Source organism: Aptenodytes patagonicus, chromosome 2, assembly GCF_965638725.1.
Source record: "Aptenodytes patagonicus chromosome 2, bAptPat1.pri.cur, whole genome shotgun sequence".
In the NCBI taxonomy this organism is placed as follows: Eukaryota; Metazoa; Chordata; class Aves; order Sphenisciformes; family Spheniscidae; genus Aptenodytes; species Aptenodytes patagonicus.
The window spans coordinates 145928254-145944126 of NC_134950.1; the positions used below are offsets into that span (position 1 = coordinate 145928254).

At 35.9% G+C, this 15873-nt stretch overlaps 1 protein-coding gene across 11 annotated transcripts in view; it reads right to left on the minus strand.

Moving 5' to 3' along the window:
- Window positions 1-15873, minus strand: part of AKAP9 (A-kinase anchoring protein 9) — a 120473-nt gene that overhangs the window by 15393 nt on the left and 89207 nt on the right. For 10 of the 11 annotated variants that reach the window (XM_076331534.1, XM_076331540.1, XM_076331541.1 and 7 more), the window contains 11 exons: window positions 13378-13497; window positions 10192-10368; window positions 9979-10083; window positions 9399-9551; window positions 8959-9138; window positions 4462-5550; window positions 3409-3555; window positions 2513-3016; window positions 2018-2081; window positions 1202-1320; window positions 209-400 (listed from right to left, as the gene is read on the minus strand). In XM_076331534.1, coding sequence (XP_076187649.1) covers window positions 209-400; window positions 1202-1320; window positions 2018-2081; window positions 2513-3016; window positions 3409-3555; window positions 4462-5550; window positions 8959-9138; window positions 9399-9551; window positions 9979-10083; window positions 10192-10368; window positions 13378-13497 — 2850 coding nt within the window. The remainder of the gene's footprint in view (window positions 1-208; window positions 401-1201; window positions 1321-2017; window positions 2082-2512; window positions 3017-3408; window positions 3556-4461; window positions 5551-8958; window positions 9139-9398; window positions 9552-9978; window positions 10084-10191; window positions 10369-13377; window positions 13498-15873) is intronic. The other variant, XM_076331544.1, reaches the window with a different exon arrangement.

Sequence of the window (15873 nt, forward strand, 5' to 3'; positions counted from 1 at the left end):
ATCGATGCACAGAAGAACAAATGCAAACTGTAATTTAAGGTATATTTTATTGCCAGAAAGTGCGACATGCAGTTTTCCTGCATATTTTTGAAATCTTTTGCCTTGTAGCAGTATATTTAGAGCATTTAAATCTGAATTGTGAATGTGCCTTATAAGGTTATCATAAATTATTTTTTATTTGGATAGAACTATACGATATTATTTATACCTCAGCTTCTTTATGAAGTTGCATTTTTGCAATTAGGTCTTTCAAAGATGAAATGGTGCTTAGAAAAGCTTTCCTTTCCTCAAGCCAAGATTCTGGCTCTTGCTTAAGAGGTGGCATCTCTCTTTCACCATATGGAGATTCAGTGAGAGACAGCACCTGTATGCCTTCATGATGGACTGCTTTCAGCAAACCCTACAATAAATACAAGAAAAAAATCAGTAATGCCAGTCCTAATAACAACAACAACAATAATAATAATCTTATTTCATACATATTCGAATAGTGGTACTTCTAAATTGATCAGCATAAGGAAACTATGTTTTCTCATATCAAAGACAGAAGTGTCACCCAGTTCTTTATATCTGCCAAACCGCAGAACTTATTAAATAGGTGTATTTTTCCTCAGTTTCAAATGAAAATTCCCAAAGTTCATCTGTCAAATCAATACTCAAATTTTAAAATGGTTGCTGATGGAAACTGACATTTTAAAAACAAAGTTCTGGGAAGCTTCCAGGTGAGCTTTGCAATTCACTTTTTGAAATTACTATTAAGCTAGGGCTTTGTTGGAAGAGATTTGCCTTTTCTTTTTTTAATGTAATTAAAAGCATGATACCCTGTTTATAATAAACACAATTGTTTACTTTCATAAGAAAGATATTATTCTACACCTATAGTAACAGAATCTAGAAAACTGTGTAATAGATGATCATGACATTATCATTAATTCACAATACAATAAATTGTAATTAACGGTAGTTATATTTCTCATAATCATAATTAAGAACAAGCCTACAGTTACAAAACTCATATTTAACCTAATTTAACATGCAAAAATGCACATCATTTATCATAAGTATTTTAAAATGTATTATAATAGCCGACACTTTAAAACTTATCTAAACGGCTCTCTTTTCACTAATCAAGCATCAGCTAATCTCAGCTTTTGGTAGTATCACTCTTGTTCCATAATAAAAACGATCAGTTCTATTTTACCTTAATTTTTTTTGGAAGTAAATCTGTTGAAGTTTCACCTTCATCTATTCCTTCAGATATGATGTCAGATCCCTGGGTCTGAGCAAGATACATTCCTTGACTCCAGTCTGAACTGGAGTCTAAAATAAAAGGAGAGAAAAACATGAAAGCTGGATTACTGTGAAACTTTGAAGAACAAGCATCAAAAAAGTATTTTTGTCTGTTGTTGTTACAGGTGGTTGCATGTCACCAGAGTTGATTCTAAGCCTGGAGACTACCTGTTTTATAGTTTTTCTTTTTCAGTTTCAAAGCAGTGACAGTAAAACAAAATAATAAAAAAAAATCCTAGTTTAGTTCTAAAAGAGAAACAACTACTTGCACAAACACTTCTGCCAAATGCCCCCCCCTTAATATGCTTAGCTTTTGCCTATGAAAAGGACCATATTAATAATTTTTATTGCTCTTGGAGAAGTCAGTACCTGTCATTATCTCCCACTGCTAGGGAGCTGTAGGTTTAAATTCTATCAAGAGATGATAAAGCTACGCTGAAAAGATAATGTAATATGTAAGAAGGATATAGGAACTCCAGTGGGAAGAAAAACATTAGCATCTGATACCTCGACTCAACCCATCTCCACTCTAGTCATCTTCCTTCCTTAGCAAATTAATAGACATGGCATGCTCAGCACCTTGTCTTAGTGCGACAGGCACTGCTTCGATCTGGGGAGTACTTGTTTTTATTTCTTAGAACACAAACTCTTTAATGGTAAACTTAATATTAAAAAAGCAGACTTAATTTATAATGCTGTTTGAAATCTATAAAAACAAATTTCTTACCACTAGAACCTCCATCTCTAGCTTGATACAGTGGAGAACGTGCTAATCCAGAAACTGGGATTCCCTATATTCAGAAAAGAGAACAATCAAATCCTTAATCACCCCACACCCACTCACAATAAGGAAGCTAATTCTAAGGAGCAGGAAACGATATGAGCCTCTCTGTTCAGTTTCCCCTGCAATCACAGCAATCAAAAAGGAGATGAGAAAGATGGCATTCAATAGGGTGACCTACACTGTCCCCACTTCACAGAGCAGGACGGGTCCAAGGCAGTAGCACATGGAAGCATCTGATAGTCGAGCACACTCCCAAACTTAAATTGCTGAGGAAGGGGTTCACAATCTCTCCCTAGGCCGTGGAAACGTTAGAACACTTAAAAGCTTTATACTGAACATGTGGTGGTTCACACTTCACAGACTTTAAATGGGAATTTCTGTAGCAGGAGCAAAAGCACGAACCGAAGTAGTTCAGTTAATATAAAATAGGATACATACCTCTTTAGCTCGTAGAGTTTCTATGACTTCCTTTAAAGTATTACATTCTTCAGTCAATACTTGCACTGCAACAAACTTCTCTCTTTTTAATGCTTCAGATTCAGAGATATGCCTTGTCTCCATGTCCATGATTTCAGCAGCATGGAGTTCTTGCATTTGGTCGATTTTTTCAGTAAATTCTCTTATGATCTCTGCAATCTCTTCTGAAGAACATCCATTTTGCAATTCAGTTTGGATTTCTGCATTTTTAACAAGGACTGGTGAAGTTTGGATACAGCTGTTGATTTCCACAGTCTTGTCTGTTTGCGATGATGAGCTTTTTCTAATTAGAGTAGACTCACTGCTTGATAAATCACACAGTATTTCTGCATCTTTTTTGCTTTCAGTTTTTGCCGTTTCCTTGTCCTTTCTCACGTAACTTGCAAGCCTCTCTTCTGCTTGAACTAGGTTCTCTTTGACTTTGCACAGGTCTTCCTGAAGATGTATCAGACTTGCTTCTTTTACCTGTAAATGTGGAGAATCTGAATTGCAGTCCTTCCGAATACTTTTAAAAAAAAAAAATCTAAAACCCAAACAACCCTCTATACCATTAGAGCTCAGTTCAGTCCTATTTTAAAGCAGTTATGACCCGTGGTAACAAATATTATCTCCTAAGAAATACAGCTCTAGATCCACTGTTGCACTATAGTGGACTGTAGAACTATGTACTCTGGCAACAAGTGAAGATTTGGCCTACAGCATCAGCTGTATTCCACTGACAGTAGGTACTGAGTGACTGTTTTTCTTAGTGGCATTCTCAGTACAAGATTAAAAAAAATATATAGCATGCATATTTGCACAATAAGTCCTGTATAATCATTTGCTTTAAATACAATATGGAACAATCTGGTTCTTACTGCTAGTTCTTGCTGAAGTTTTTCTGCCTTTTCTTTGTAACTGCTCAGTTCTTCCTTAGCAGCAGCTGCCTCTTCTTTAACTTGCTCTAATTCGAGTTCATTAATAAGCACATTTTCTTTTTGACTTTCCATGAGTTGTGCTCCTACCTACATGGCAACACAAGATACGGAAAACGGTGAAGAATCTTATGAAGAATCGACTATTAACAGCACTGATCACTTTCACACCAACTTACAAAAGCCACAAATGAAAACACCATAGGGGAAAACAAATATATGTTATTTGGATTAACATAGCCTCAAAAAATTAAGACTGAAAGACCATTTTCCTAGATTAATTCCCACAAACTGGATAAGCGTGGGAGGAAAGACTGTCTTCTTACAGTTTACTGAACGGCAAGCAGAAATTGGCTACACCACGTAGAAAGCACAGGAAGGTTAACAGAGAGTAGGAAATGAAGTCTGATAATATCATTAAATTTATAAGACATATATGAGATTCATTCAACCTGCATTTGGATGAAAGGTCTTAGAACCTTTGCTGGTCCAGCACTGGGTTCCATGACGTCTCTGAACTTAAGAGTTTCAGCAACCAAGCCCATGCTTGGGCTATCAAGTATAGTCAACTTTGACTAAAGGTTTTAAATTCAGAGGCAACATAACCAGTGGTGGATGGAAATCAGAACAAATGTATACTGGTAGAAACTACTGATGGGAAATATCTTTGAAATCAAGACAGGAAAGCAAGAAAAAGTAAGCCAAAATCAAAGCATACATAACCAAACAACCTCCCCCCCCAAAAAAAACCTGTACAGACAAATTGCTATGACTCTTACCGTTCTGAACCCTCTTCAGAGAATCCCTTCTTTAGGATTCACCTAAAATAACATCCTTCTCTTTGTAACTTCAGGAATAATAGAGAAATGGGAGTCTACCTCACACAGCAAAATATTCCTATCACTAGTCTCATTAAGAAGTGTTTCATTCATTACAGTTTACATAAAATAACAGATTTTAGTGAAAACAAGCCAAAAGAAAATGGCATCTAATTACCTGATATGTCTGCATTTCTTCTTGCTTAATGTATTTCTGAATTTCTCCTTTGTGTTTTTCTTGAACCTCTTCCAGTAATTGCTGAAGTTCTAAGAGTCTCTCTTCTTTCACTTGGGCTTCCTTTTGTGCAACTTTTACATTTTCTTTTTCTAGCTCCAAGTTACGATTTACCATTGCCAGTTGGTTTTCCATCTCACTAAGCCTCTGTGTTAAGAGTGATAATTTTGATTCCATCTCATTTTCAGTTCTGTCACTCAAATCCTCTGTTTGGGCATTCTTGCTTGCTTCCTCCACACATTTAGAAGCTTCCTGAATTTCCTGCATGAATTTCCTTTGCTCTTGAACTGCATTTAGCTGAACCTGACTCACAAGAGCAGCAGCAACTTTTTCCACTAGTGTCTTTTCCAGTTCTAATATCCTCTTTTTAAGTGTTTCTCTTTCAGCTTTGCCTTGCTCTTTCAGGTCTTTTATTTCATTGTAGGACCAGCACAGTTCTGAATCTTTTTCCTTAATGCATGCCTGAAGTTGCTGCAGTTGTACCTCCATCTTGCTAATGGCAACTCTTGTATTCTCATCTGGAGACCTAAGCTGGGACTGATCTAGCAACTCTACCTTCTCACATAAGCCTTCTTCCACTTTTTCAGTTTTCCCATTGCTCCTATCTTCTGTTTTTTCCCTATCACTTTTCATCAATGCACACTTATGTTTCTCTGTTATTCTTTCATGCTCTTTTTTTAACATACTTATTTCTTCCTTTAGCTGGTTCATTTTTAACTTAGTTTCCTCAAGCTCGTTCTTTGTTCGAGATGCCTCTACATTTATGTTTTCTACTTGCTTCTCCAAAGCTTCCTTTTCTGCCAGAACTGTTTCAAGTGTGTGTTTCAGACTGTCAGCATCTTCTTGAAAAGCAGCAATGTCTGCAGGTACTTTTTGTTCAATATTTGCCAGTTCCTGCTGAAGCTTATCAATTACATCATTCAACTGCTCTACTTCCTCATCATTTTTTTTCTTCACACGTTCTTGATCACTTTTCAGACATTCTACCAGGGCTTCAAGCTCCTGTATATGCTCATTTTGCTCTTCAATAACCTGGGGGGGGGGGGGGGAATACAAGAAGAGAACTTCATTGTGGGTAACTATTAAACCCTCAACTAATTTTTCTCCTGGACTTCACAGCAACAGTTTAATCAAATACTGAAACATCTTGTAAAAGAAAGTACATCCTCAGTGAATTTCTTAATAGGATGTCTCTCGTAAAGCTTTATGAGAATCAGGACATCTTCACATAGGACTGACAAAGTAGCCTGTGACCTTGATGAACTGCAAAATAGGTGTGAAAGCATCAAATGAAGTGAAAGCATTTGCAATATTCACAGAGATATGAAACACTGAAGTTTAAGCGTTCACAATACTTTTTTCGCAATAGTTTGGTCTAAAGCTCTGTCTCATCCATTTTATTGCAAATTAAAACAGAAACAAGTGGAGTGGTCATGTCTGCTATTCAATCTTCTTATGAAATCAAGGTTTAGTGTACTATTTTTACTCAAAGAATTCCAAGGAACGAAGATTTATGAAGCTTAAAACTTACAGATAAATTTTCCTGCATCACATTACATAAAGAACTTCCTTGGAAAAAAAAAAATCCTCAAGCTTACCATATACAGGTCAGATATGTTCAGCTAGATTATATAGATACTGTGCTCTTCATGCAAAAGCACCACTCATTCATATGGTCAAACAGATTTATATAGGACACAGCCAGTTAAGATGGATATGTATTTTAAATACAAATAGACCTTTAATTAATTGTGTTGAAAAATACTGTTATAACATGCTTTTTAGTCTGAGACCGCAGACAACGCCTATCAGTTGACTCTGACATTTCCTATCACAAACCTAAATATGTGTTTGTCTGTTTATGTGTGCGTGCATACACATATGCAGATGTGCACAAAAACACGCAGGGCAAATAGTACCCATAGACCCAGAGCACAATTACGTCTTTGTGCTATAGCTTAAATGAAAGTAAAGAGAGACAAAATTATAGAAGTATTTATTTTAAAACGTATATGACTATCCAAACAAAATTCAAAGAGAGATTGGTGAAGACATGAAGAGAGTGAGAATAACACTTTCCTAGATTAGTTCTAAAGACACTTAAAATTACGGGCTGTGTAAGGGACTCAAAATTCCAAGAAATTCATAAAATGATGTAACTGAGCAAATATGAGGGTGATGACTTTATGATGCAGAAAAGAGAAGCCATCTTGTATCAGCTTCTAACAAGAAATAAATGAGTAGACGCAAAAAATGGAACGAACACTAAATTTAGTAAATAAAAAAGTCTTAGCAAAAGGAAGAATAAGACAAGTTATCAGATTCCAATAGAGGAAGTTTTACAAAATTCATTTAAAAAACCTACTTGTTGAATTGCAGTGGGAGCAAATTCTCATTTGAGTGTAGAAGAATGACAAAAAAATCCTTTAGAAAGTCAAAATAAAGACAGACCAGATTATAAGTAGTAAGTCTAAGAAACAAAGTGGATATATTTTCTTAAGGGAATGTCTGGAGATCTGAAATGAACAGTACTTCTACATTGGAAATGAAAAAGGCAGAAGTAAATCTGTCAAAAATATTCGGAAAGAGATACTATAAAATAAAATCAGTTATGGTACCTAAAATAGGTTAAGAACTCTAAAAGGGCTTTTTAGAAATATGAAGAAGAAAAAAATGCGGAAGAGAAGAAAGATGACTAAATTCATTACTAAAATAGCCAGCTTTTTCCTTTATCTCTCAATACTTCATTAGGTTTAGTTAGTTAAATAGAATAGTAAGACAAATTTGTAATAAGTATAATATGTACAAAAATAAATTATAAATGTAACCATATAAATTAGAGGGGCTGATTTGCCAACTAAGAACTTATTTTTAAAAATCCACGGAGACTAGAGGAAGTTCAAAAACACTAAATAAAATGTGAACAAGTCATTGGTTTTCAGAAGAAAAGAACAGTGATCCTGGTGATTGCTATCAAGTCAGAATAACAGTTTCTGTTCTTCATAACATAATGGAATAAAGGACCAGGGAAGGCAAATACAGCAATTAAAAGAAAAGCACTTAGTGGGATGAAGATGTCTAAGGGACTAGGAAAGGGATTAACCTAAGAACAATCTATTCATATTTAATACTGATCTCATAATCAAGCAGAGTAATTATTTAATGTCCTGGAAAATATAACTGAGTAAGAGGATGAAATTAAGAAAATGAAACTTCATAGAACAGGAGAAGAACCAATTGTTAAAATGAATTATGCCTGAATCCTGAGTATTTTTCTCAAGGCAAGAAATGTAACCATATTACTGTGGTCACTGTATAAAGCAGAACCGTTCTGGATTCCTAAAGTATGATCTTTCCTAAATCCAATTCAAGGTTTTGTCATTATTCACTGAGGTTCATTATAACTAAATTTTGCACATAAAAACGCAGTGAAATTATCCAGCTCGGTCAGAGCTCTATTTTAGTGGATTCAATATGTCCTAGTAGAATGTTACCCTAAATGTTCAATCAGCTACTGAGTGGTAACAGAACTCCTGTTCTTACCTTACTGAGTAATACTTGCTTTGGGGTTAAAGTTTATGACTAATAAATTTTCACATTTAAAATGGTCAGAATGCAAAATTCATCCACTGAAAAAATCCAATTTTCTTTCTATAAAAAATGTGAGACTGAAGGCCTGTTTCTGCTGTCACTTAAATCAATGCAAAATAAGTAGTATTTCTGTTGAAATCAAATGCGTTTTATCTGTATAAAATGGAAGTAAACCAGAAGAAGATGAAGCTCATTATCATAAAAAACACATAATTGAAAAATAATAGAAAGCTACAGGTGTTAAATCTCAGTAAATAAAAGAAAGATGAATCTGCCTCTTTCTTTCTTGCTCTCCATTTCTAATAACACACATCATTTTGTTTGCACATCCACCATGCTTCAAACAGGATTAAAGATGTTGCCAACATCGGTATGATGACAAAGTATTTACACAGGCTCATGGAGCACAAAAGTTCAACTGCTAAAAAACCCCTATAAAATCCAACATGATCCAGCAGGTGTCACTGAAACATAACACTGAAAGTAAGTCATTGTAGGGAAGATGGTAGAATGAACGTTGAGATTGAATTCAGCTACCTACATACTATTAAATGTTCGGAAGTATTAGAAGAATAAGGAATGAAGAAGAACTTAAGACAAAAACTCAAGCAGAAGTAAGGCAGAATAATAAAAAGAAAAGCAAGCAAAAAGTATTCTTCATAAAAAACGAGACAAAAAAGGAAAAAAGGATTAGGGTTAAAGCACTGCTTGAAACTGAAGCATTTGTATTTTTAAATTAAGGCAGCAATAGGAGATAATGTAATTGGTGGGGGGGGCGGCAGGTTTTTTTTTCTTTAAACAGCTAGCAACACAAAGTAGGACTCTGAAAAAGATTTCAAAAGGATGTACTTTGTTGTCAGTTGTGACTTCAAGTTGCTGTTGCAGTTTTGCAATTTGTTCATGAAGATGATCTATTTCCTGCTCCTTTTCTTGCATGATGCGAGCGAGCCTCCCAGCCACTAAATGATGGTCCTTTATGGTGGCATCTTCAGATTTCTGGATAGCTAGTCCCAGTATTTCCATTTCATCCTACCAAAAAAACCCCACCCAAAACCATGTTACAGTTGTACATAACGTTTTCTGCATATTCTTGTATGAGTATTTAAGGCATAGGAATTAAAATAAACAAATTGCATGGAATAAGAAGTAATTATATGAGCCTTTTAGTGTTTTTTGCAAGTTGAACTGCAGAGTGCTTGAGAAAGAATGTGGCATCTTGTTTTTTTCCAAGAATTTATTTCTGGGGAGGAGGGAGAATAAAGCTCTAGGCTTCTCTGTTACACAATTACCTTAAATAATTTGTTCTCTTGTTCAAGTTCTTGCAAGTGTGTAGTGGACTCCTTTCGCTGAATTTCTAGTTGCATGTGCAATTGTTGAACTTCTTCATTTTTATTTTCTAGCTCCTCTCGAAACTGCTCCAGTTGTTCCTCAAGGTTCGTGACCTATGTTTCCAAAACAAGTGGTGGAAAAGTAGACAGTCATACCAAAAATTAAATGTCATAATTTGCAAGTGCAACGTCTATAGTAAACTGGTTTGGTATGCAGAAACAAAAGAATGTGTACTCAGTGACATTCTGAGTCCTTAAATTGAATGGAATTTTAAAACCCACTAAAAATCAGCTGAAATCACTATGAAGTTTTTCTTAATTGGGATTAATTTTGCCCAGAAACACCCTTGTAAGTCATAAGCATTAACTTTAGACAGTAACAATTATCATGGCTCACAAGAGAATTTCAAAGGGATCTGGACTGGTGTCTCTCTGATCTGCTAAAAAATTTCATCTGCATAGTTCACTAAACTCAATAGAAAGCAAAAAGTGACAAACCAAAATATCAGCAGAAACATGAAACATTTCACAAGTATTTTACCTCCTTTTCCTTTCTGTCCACAGCTTCTCGTTCAGCTTGCAGTTGTACTTCAAGAGGTAATTCTCCCTTTACTATGATGGTGCCAAACTGTTTCCTTTCCTCCACCTTTAAACAGAAATAATATTAATAATAAACAAATTAAAAAGATATATTGTTTTGCTCTCAAGAAATAAGAAAGTAGTAAATACATGATAATTTTAGACCAAGCAATACCTTTTGCAAGTTGTCTGCACTGACGATTAAGGCTTGTTCCAGTTCTCTTATCCTGCATTCTAGTTTCTCAATTTCTTCATTTCGTTCTTGTATATCTCTCTGAAGTTGCTCCTTAGAGAGCAAAAGCTCACTGCATTTGTCTGTTTTTTCTTTTAGATGATTTGTTAACTGTTCAACCTGGTGACAATATGGCAAGATGATGAATATACTGTACTAGACTGGAAGGGTTTGCTAGCAATAGCAACAGCACTCATTTTTGACAGAGAAAAAAATATCCCTCTTTCTCGTAACGGAACTCCTACTCTTCAGGTGAAACAGAATGTAAAGTTAGGATACTGTAGTGCTACATCCAACAAATGCAAACAGCATTTTTTAAGAAGCTGTATGTTCTGTGCTATATCACCTACTCTCTAGAACTGACCCTGTCCTTCTGAAGCCTTCAGACTCTCTAGTCAGTTAAAAGCAAGTAGCGTGGCATCCCTATGCAGCCCACTAAAAAGATACCTTTAACATCTACGGATGGAATGTCTTGACCCTAAGGTCAAGATGCTATTTGCATCTTTGAGGAATATCATAGTTCTAAAAATCTAAGGAGTTGATTAGTGACATACAGACATCTCCTAAAACTCACTGGGTCTTTAACATTGAAGAGAATTGTTATACTTCAATCTCAAGAAACAGGAAGTTTTGTTTTCTTGCTGGGTTTGTTAAATGGGATCAAACAGATGTGATGGATGATATAATTTCACTTTCTACAGGGGACAAAGCATCCAAATAAAGCATTCTGAATCTCAGTAGATCAGATGTTTGCAGCTCAGAAATGACATATTAAAAGAGTAACTGAAGTAGCAGAGATGGGAATGATCCCAGTTCTAGCAGTATTTCAGAAATTATTAATCAAAATTACAGGTAAGAAAGATGTGTAACAAATCCATGGTATTAGGCCTGATGCACCGAGTTAAGACCTGAGTTAAACTAAGCAATCGAGCAAGAGACATGGAAAGTAATGTTTGTCCCACTCAAGAAACTGATTTCAGTATTTACAATTAAGAAGTTACGATGTAGCCAAAAGGTAGAAGACTCAAAGCATTTCAATAGATAGGAGAGAAGAGGACCAGAACATAAAGCTGACAGGATGGTATTATTGACGTTATCCATCCATGAGTAACATCAAAGTCTGAAGTGACCACAGAAAAGTCCTGAGAGAGAAATGGAAAAAGAAAAATCAAGTCTAGAGCAAACTCTTTACGACAACCCTCCCTGGAATAAGTTGACAGCATAAGCTGAAACAACAGTAAAAAAGAAATGAAGTTATCAACAGAAAATGCTCACGGCATTCATGCAAAGCAGAAGAGCATTTCAAAAAATGTGCAACTATGAAAAAATAAAGCAGCTATCTCAGAAAAGCATGAGAAATAATGATAAAATGTATATTTATGAAATACTCCAAGTAACACTGTGACATCAAAATATACTATATAGTAAGACTATGTGCCTCATTTGATAAAAATTAAATGTAAATCTAATACACTATTGAAAATTCTGTCTATAACTTGTAATGTATGACATTCAACACCACCCAGCACTAAAATAGCTGCTACACCTGTGGTGCCTGCAGACATTATCTTATTGTCTATCCTTCTACCCACTAAAAAAATTCTGATTTAAAAGCATCTAATACAAACCTCAAAATTTTAATCAGTTACAGATGTCTTTCATTTTACAGCATGCTTTAAATTGCCATTGTAGCATATCTGCCAACTTAAGAGTATACATATATGTGTATATGTGCATATAAATCAAGACAATTTTTACATACAGATTCTGTACAGAGAATTAGGGCAATTTTTATTATGCTATCAAATTTGAAATTTTTTTCTTGGGAGAATTTTTTTTTTTTAAATGTGAGAATTTTAACCATGAATTCACACGCTACCCACGCCCCAAGCTATAAACAGACACATAACGAAATGAACTCAAAATGAACATCCTGGATTCAGGAAAACGAATCGTGCTAAAAAGTCTCCCCCATCTGTGGAACATGTCAACAGGAAAGGAGCGCGCACACACTTTGCAATAGAAGGAAATAGATGCAGAATTGCTCCATATGTGTCGGTTAACACATACCCAGCTAATTCCAGAAGATTCATTGTTCACAGAGGCTGATGACAGCCATATCACATAGTACTGACTGAATACTTTGACTGTTAAGATTTCTTACAAACCTTTGTATTAAAATATATAAAAAACCCCCATAAAATACACCTCTAAATCTGAGAATTATAAGTAAATAAATATTTTGACAACTTACATCTCACATATACCAACTTATGTCCTATTACTATGGTCCTAAACTATATAATATAGAATACTAAATATTGCTAATATTTAAGAATTTAATTACAGCAACTGAACTACCTCAGTAAGAACTTTGACTTGAAAATCGCAGTGCAACCTAATAAGGGGCATTTTAATACTGAAAATCAGGCAAGAAAATCATGCAAAAATATCAGCCTTGCTCAAAAAGCAGGACACAAGAAAACCCACAAAAAATAAAATGCAATTTAATTGACTAACAGGTCATCAAACAAAACATGCAAAAGCTTCATAATATATAGCATTTGCACTGCTGCCTCTTTTCTTGATTTTGCTGGGTCTAAGAGTTTGCTGTGACTCCCTTGAGCTGCTGTTCTACAGTCACTAAATTTGTTTCAGTGGAGACAGACTTTCACTGGAGAGATTCAAGTGTACCCAGAGAGTGCTACTACATCTCAGGCGCTAAACCTTGGTAACTCAAATCCTTCAGTTGTGTGCCTGTGCTATAAACAGGATGTCACAAAACAAAGTAAGAACATGTGAAATTGCTAAAGTAGTCCTGAATGTTTCCACAGGCTTTTTGAAAACAGTGGATTTTCTAAATTAAGTTATATGAAAGAGCCTTTTTGAAAGTTATGAAGTCTCCATATGTCTACTACTAAAACCAAACAACCAACCAGCCTAAAATACCCCCAAAACACAGTTTCACCACTTTCCCCCAACACCTTACCCTTCATCTAAGGGGATTTACTTTCCTGGCTTGTAAATGGATGCAGGTTAGGTACACCATAAAATAGCTTCATTACAATATCTTAACAGCTGTCAACTTGTCATTTATATTCCTTGAGTACAAGTAATAAAATGCGTTACCTCTCTGGTTTGATGTTCATTGACAGGCTGACTCCTTTGTGGAATCTTAAGCTGTTGTTCCAGCTTCTGTATCTCTTGCTGGAATACGTCTCTCTCATGCTCTCGGTCAATTGCTTGCTCCTGAAAGTTAAGAAATTATGTGGACACACCATTTGATTTAAAAACTATCTAAATTAAATATATTATTACTTCTTATTTCTGTTAATGTGAGGCTGGTAACAGTATGTCAGTATTTTTAAGGTAGCAGAACCTCTTGCAGCTCCCGTTAACAACAACTTGTTTCATCATTCGGGGCAATGAAATTCACATTTTTTTTATTAAAAAATTAGGACAGCATAGATACATCCAGTATTATTTTACAAAAATGACAGTTTTGTTTCTTCTATTGCCAAATGGTAATAAGCCAGTATTTTATGTTTTTATGTTTTTCTTTCCTAATGTTTGTCTTCAATATATGTAGCATAAATAGAACTTAAGAATAGAAATTAACTCCATGTTAATATTGACGAGGAGCCAACAGGAAAAAAAAAAAATAAAATTGCTTGAATTTTGCACTTAAATTTTACTTTTGACCAGTTTCAGTTGTTATATCCCAGTCTGACATTTGGGAAGTACATCTTTATATAGGAAATAATGTGCAACTGGTAGCATCCAGTGAAGCATCACCTTTAAATGCCACTTTGTAAAGCAGACAAGCCTTATAAGATGCATTAAAATAAACTAGCTGAAGTATCTGATACAAAGAGGAATGCTTCTGTCTAGCAACAAAATATTTTGCAAAAATTCAGGAAACAAGAAAAAAACCTCAACCTTTACAAGTTGCAGATTTTAAAACCTCACCTGCTAGCAGAATTCTAATGCTGCTATTACAAACAGCTACTCATCTCAGTAGCCTGTAACTCTCCAGTTCAAGCTATTGATAATCCCAAACCATAATGCATTTATGACTATGGGACTTGTAATAGGAATTTTTACTTCTGAACCTTGTCCTATTACAACGCACTAGTTTCAGTGAGAAAAGTAATCTTGTAACTGTAGAAAATGAAATAAAGCAAATCTATTTGTGCTAAGAAGTATCTGGAAAGATCTCTCCTTTAATACTGCTTAGTAATAGGTAACGCAGAGAAGGTGCCACAGGGTGTTATATTTATTATGTAAAAAATTATTCCACCCTACTGCTATCAGCTAGAGAGTTAATTGAGAAGGCACAGAAATAATAGTTTTCTCCCAATAGCAGCATAGGACACTTAATAAGAATAAAATGGGAAAAGAAGGAGGCAGGGAAGATGGAGTTCGCTGAAAATTGGGTAGAGTCTAAAACAAAATTGCAGAGACAGTCTGAGGCAGGAAGAAGTTGGGTACAATAGAGGCAGCTGCCACTGTGAATGGGGACAAAACCACATATAATATAACTGGCTGGAAGGTGTAGCTTAATATTTGGAGGTAGATTCTTGGATACTATGAAGGAAGACTATAAAAGAAACTTAGAGAAATTATTCTTTCAATTTCCAAGTACAAATAAAGCTGACTACTTAATTCATAGAATCATAGAATACTTTGCGTTGGAAGGGACCTCTAAAGGTCATCTAGTCCAACCCCCCTGCCGTGGGCAGGGACATCGTCAACTAGATCAGGTTGCTCAGAGCCCCGTCCAACCTGACCTGGAATGGTTCCAGGGATGGGGCATCCACCACCTCTCTGGGCAACCTGTGCCAGTGCTTCACCACCCTCAGCGTAAAACATTTCTTCCTTCTATCTAGTCTAAATCTACCCCCCTTTAGTTTAAAGCCATTCCCCCTTGTCGTGTCGCAACAGGCCCTGCTAAAAAGTTTGCCGCCATCTTTTTTATAAGCCCCCTTTAAGTACTGATAGGCTGCAATAAAGTCTCCCCAAAGTCTTCTCCTCTCCAGGCTGAACAACCCCAACTCTCTCAGCCTTTCTTCATAGGAGAGGTGTTCCATTCCCCTGACCATTTTCGTGGCCCTCTTCTGGACCCGCTCCAACAGATCCACGTCTTTCTTCTGCTGAGGGCTCCAGAGCTGGACGCAGTATGCCAGGTGGGGTCTCACCAGAGCAGAGTAGAGGGGCAGAATCACCTCCCTTGACCTGCTGGCTGTGCTTTTGATGCAGCCCAGGATACGACTGGCTTTCTGGGCTGCGAGCGCACATTGCTGGCTCATGTCCAGCTTTTCATCCACCAGTACCCCCAAGTCCTTCTCGGCAGGGCTGCTCTCAAACCCTTAATTCCCCAGCCTATATTGATACTGGGGGTTGCCCTGACCCAGGTGCAGGACCTTGCACAGACTTCAGACTAATTCTAACAGACTTTATTGAAAAACATGGAAATTCCACAAACTGTTAAAAATGAAGGTCACAGAAATTTGTTTCCTCATTAATTGTAGAAGTTTCCCATTATTTTAAACATTTAAGAAGCCTACTAAGTTATACTTAGAAATACAGAGCAGTCCTAAGCAAGCATCTCAAACGAATTTTCAA